This window comes from Guillardia theta, assembly GCF_000315625.1.
Source record: "Guillardia theta CCMP2712 unplaced genomic scaffold GUITHscaffold_164, whole genome shotgun sequence".
NCBI classification, from domain to species: Eukaryota; class Cryptophyceae; order Pyrenomonadales; family Geminigeraceae; genus Guillardia; species Guillardia theta.
Window position 1 is genome coordinate 94987 of NW_005434512.1, and position 3559 is coordinate 98545.

Here is a 3559-nt window from a genome sequence, read left to right on the forward strand (position 1 = left end):
AAAGTGCCGACCATACGCCGCATCCTCAAGAGGCATCGAGCGCTGAGCAATGATGTCTGCCAAATACCAGATGAAGCGGAGGGTGTCAGGATGCAGGGTACCGTCCGTCGAGATGGCAAGAGGGATGAACGCTCGAGGAGGAGTAGTCATAGCATACGCAGCGCGATGTTTGCGAATCTTCTCAGACGCTGCAACATGGAGGGCGTCGAGGTTGACCTCCCCCCACTTGGTCAGGTCGGCAGAGCTACCAATGTAAGGGTGGACCAACGTCACGTCCGCCATCAAGCCCTCGTACTGCTCGGACCCTCGATCGCGGATTCCAGGGATGTGGATATCGCCCTTCATCTTGCGGCCATGAGGATGGGAGGGTACCTGCCGTCGAGAACGAGGATCCCCCACTGTATCGATGACGCTCTGAAGACCAGCTTCGTTCAGCATCGACCGAATCGTACGAGTAAGGTTGTCATGCGCCGTGGGAAGCTTGGAGGATCGGCGTTTGCAGGTCTGGAGATGATGTGCAGCAACGGAGGGATCGAGCTCGCGCTGACATCCATCACATTCCGTCGGACACTGGCAGATCGGCATGCCATGGAGATAGCAGTCGAGCATCTGAGCATAGCGGTGCGGGAAGGCCTTGAGGGGGTAGTAGCTCGAGACTCGCATCGGAGAGTGGCTCAGGTCTCGCTCAGGAAAATGAGCGAAGATGGTAGACTGCAAGACCCTATCCTGCGACTTGAGCGAGTGTGTCCTGCGGCTGTGCGAGGTGAGGATATCACGCTGCTGATCGGTCAGCGCAGCGCGAGCATGCACATGGCGAGGGAAGACGCGCATGACAAGAGGAGTCACATTTCGCTGCGCAGGGGGAGGAATGAAGTGCTCATGAGACGAGTCGACGAGAGCGCGCAAACCAGGGATGTGTACCACAGATGCCGGGGGGCGTCCTGCGTCATCAGGCACAGCAGCCGGGGCAGGTGGGATCGCCGCGCCATCTGCAGCCGGTGCAGGAGCCCTCACACGACGGTAGAGGATCGCTCCAGCATTATGAACGAAGTCGTGCGCCTCAACGAAGAAGGTCGCCAGAGGATGCTTCTGGGCACGGAGAGATCTCGAGCAGTGAACGTCCAGGCAAGCGAGGAAGCGAGCGATAGCCGTATAGTAAACAGCGGGGTGTAGACCCTCAGAGGGCGTGAACTCGTCCCCTCCCCGACTATGCGGAAGCTCCCGCTTGAACCTCGCAAACTCTAGCAGGTCGGGATGCGCGGCGAGGTACTGCGAGGAAGGCCAGCGGTGGTATTTCTCAAGCGCCAGGTGGACAGAGAGGTCAAAGCGACGAATCTGTGATTGGACCCGCGGGAGAAACGGAGATGACCCCTGGAGGAAGAAGCGCAGCTTCTGGAGATGGCTCGCCCTCACCAGCGTCTTGAACATGAAGCCATGCTGGACGAGCCCGAGCTTCGAGAGCTCTTCGTTGAGGGTAGAAACCTTCGCTCGGAGCTGACTAGCATGAAATCCATCCGTGCCGATAGGCAGGCCGCCAAGTGTAATCCCGCCAGTGACGACCTCGAAGTGAAGAAGTTGAGTCTTGAGACGGCGCTTAAGGCTCTTCTTCAGCTGCGAGAGATCAGGGTGCCAAGTTGATGCCAGGAGGGGACAGCAGCAAGCAGCAGCAGGCAGCAGCAACTTCGGCGGTTATCTCGGAACCTGCAGCTGCCGTTCCCTCAACAGCTCAGTGCAGTGAAGGAGTCGGAGCAACCACAAAGGCGGCGACGGCGGCGACGGCGGCGGCGGCGGCAGCAGCAGAGACAGCCTCAGCCACCGCCACAGCAGCGACCACAACCAAGAGGGCCGAGGCACCAGCAGCCCGCGTCTCAGGGGGAGCGGGCCTGTTACTTCGCCGCGACCTCTCCTGTCTCTCACCTCTGCGTACGAGCGCCAAAGACAGTTGTCGATTCGCCAGTTCTCCGCGGGTGACCTTCATCGGGTTGTACGGACGCTGCTAAGCTCAGGCAACTACAAGGCTGACAATCTTGCTGATCTTCTTGCTGAGGCACAAGCGAAGTTCCCTGCTGGTCCATCGCCTGCCTTTGGAAGTGCTTCCGCGGCTCATCTCACCCAGCAGGCGCTTACGGCCCTTCGGAGCAGGATCTGACTGACATCCTGCCTGATCCAGGCGATGAAGCGCTACAGCTCCTTTGCGGGGACCGATGACCAAGGGTGGAGGATTCGGCAATACCTGTCTCCCCTCCGAGGCTGATCAGCCAGACCTTCTGATTCCTGCTCAGTACTTCCTCTTGTCTCACCCTGCTTGAGGCACTTTTTACCTTCTGCCAGTAAATCCATATACACTCGAGCGATTCAGTTCGGACTGGATCGAGACGGCTGTCTGAAGTTCTCGCAAACCGTGTCCGCGCTCCTGCCTGTTCATACTCGCGGTGATGATGAAGATGTCGCGAACCCCACAGTGCTTGAGGCACTTTTTACCTTCTGGGAGTAAAACTCAGTTGTCTGACAGTGCTGGTGAGTTTGGATGCAAAGAACGCCTTCAAATCCCTCGACTGCCAAGCTCTCTTCGACTCCATCGAGGGAAGGGCGAGTTGCAACTACTTAGCATCAGCGAAGGTGCAAGCTTGCCGTCTTCCGAGCCTCTCAGTCCGGTTGTTCGCCTCCTATCTCTCCAGCTCCTATGGAGACTCTGCTGACCTTTGCCGAGTCAGCTTCCCTTGTGTGCAAGCAGGTTTAGCTTGTTCCTGCTTTGTTTTGCTTGAGGCACTTTTTCCCTTATGCGAGTAAAACTCTGTTCCTGCCCTTCAATGTACTTCGGGCGTCTGTCAAGGCGATGTTCCCTCCAGCATACTCTTCTGCCACAGCATCCACCCACTGCTCCTCCTGGGCGGTTATCTGAGTTTTAGCAACAAGCAAGACCGGCAGGCATAGAGCACACAGCAACAAAAGCAGTGAACAGTCAAGGCGATGCTCAGCGAAGGTAGCCGAGTCAGCGGTAGCCGCCCGTGACGGCGGCGACGCCGCAGCAATGCCCAAGGACCGGCGTGACCCGACCGATGCCGGGGAGGAAGCAGGCGAGCTCGGACCAGCAGCAAGCAACCCTAAACCCTAAACCACCCCAGTGGTGTCGAGCTCTCCGGAGGCACCCGACGTCACAGTGAGGGACGGAGACGCCTCGCCAGCTCCGGGCGGCGCCGATCATCGGCGCCACTCTGGATGTTTCCCCCATCGGAGTCGGAGACCTCCGGCGAAGGGCGATGGATTTACTGGCAGAAGGTAAAAAGTGCCTCAAGCAAAACAAAGCGGCGAAAACTCCTCGGGCGACTCGACAAAGTCCGAGGAGGAGCTGTCCTCTGGCTCGAGAAGTGCTTGCGCCCGCTAGGGCGTCATGCGCCTCGCGAGGAGGACTACCTCGAGCGGTACCGTGTTCATGTGTCTCAGATGGATTTACTGGCAGAAGGTAAAAAGTGCCTCAAGCAAAACAAAGCAGGAACAAGCTAAACCTCCAGGCACACAGCGCACAGCGAGAAGCTGCACAATCACACACAAAACACAA

At 58.3% G+C, this 3559-nt stretch overlaps 1 protein-coding gene across 1 annotated transcript in view; it reads right to left on the reverse strand.

The window, feature by feature from the left end:
• The window catches only part of GUITHDRAFT_119939 (hypothetical protein), a gene marked incomplete at both ends in the record, with an annotated part of 3176 nt that extends 1198 nt beyond the window's left edge, over positions 1 to 1978 (reverse strand). Inside the window, 2 exons of the mRNA XM_005820817.1 lie at positions 17 to 1611; positions 1754 to 1978. Of these exons, the coding sequence (XP_005820874.1) occupies positions 17 to 1611; positions 1754 to 1978 (1820 nt within the window). The remainder of the gene's footprint in view (positions 1 to 16; positions 1612 to 1753) is intronic.
• Positions 1979 to 3559: the final 1581 nt, after the last annotated feature.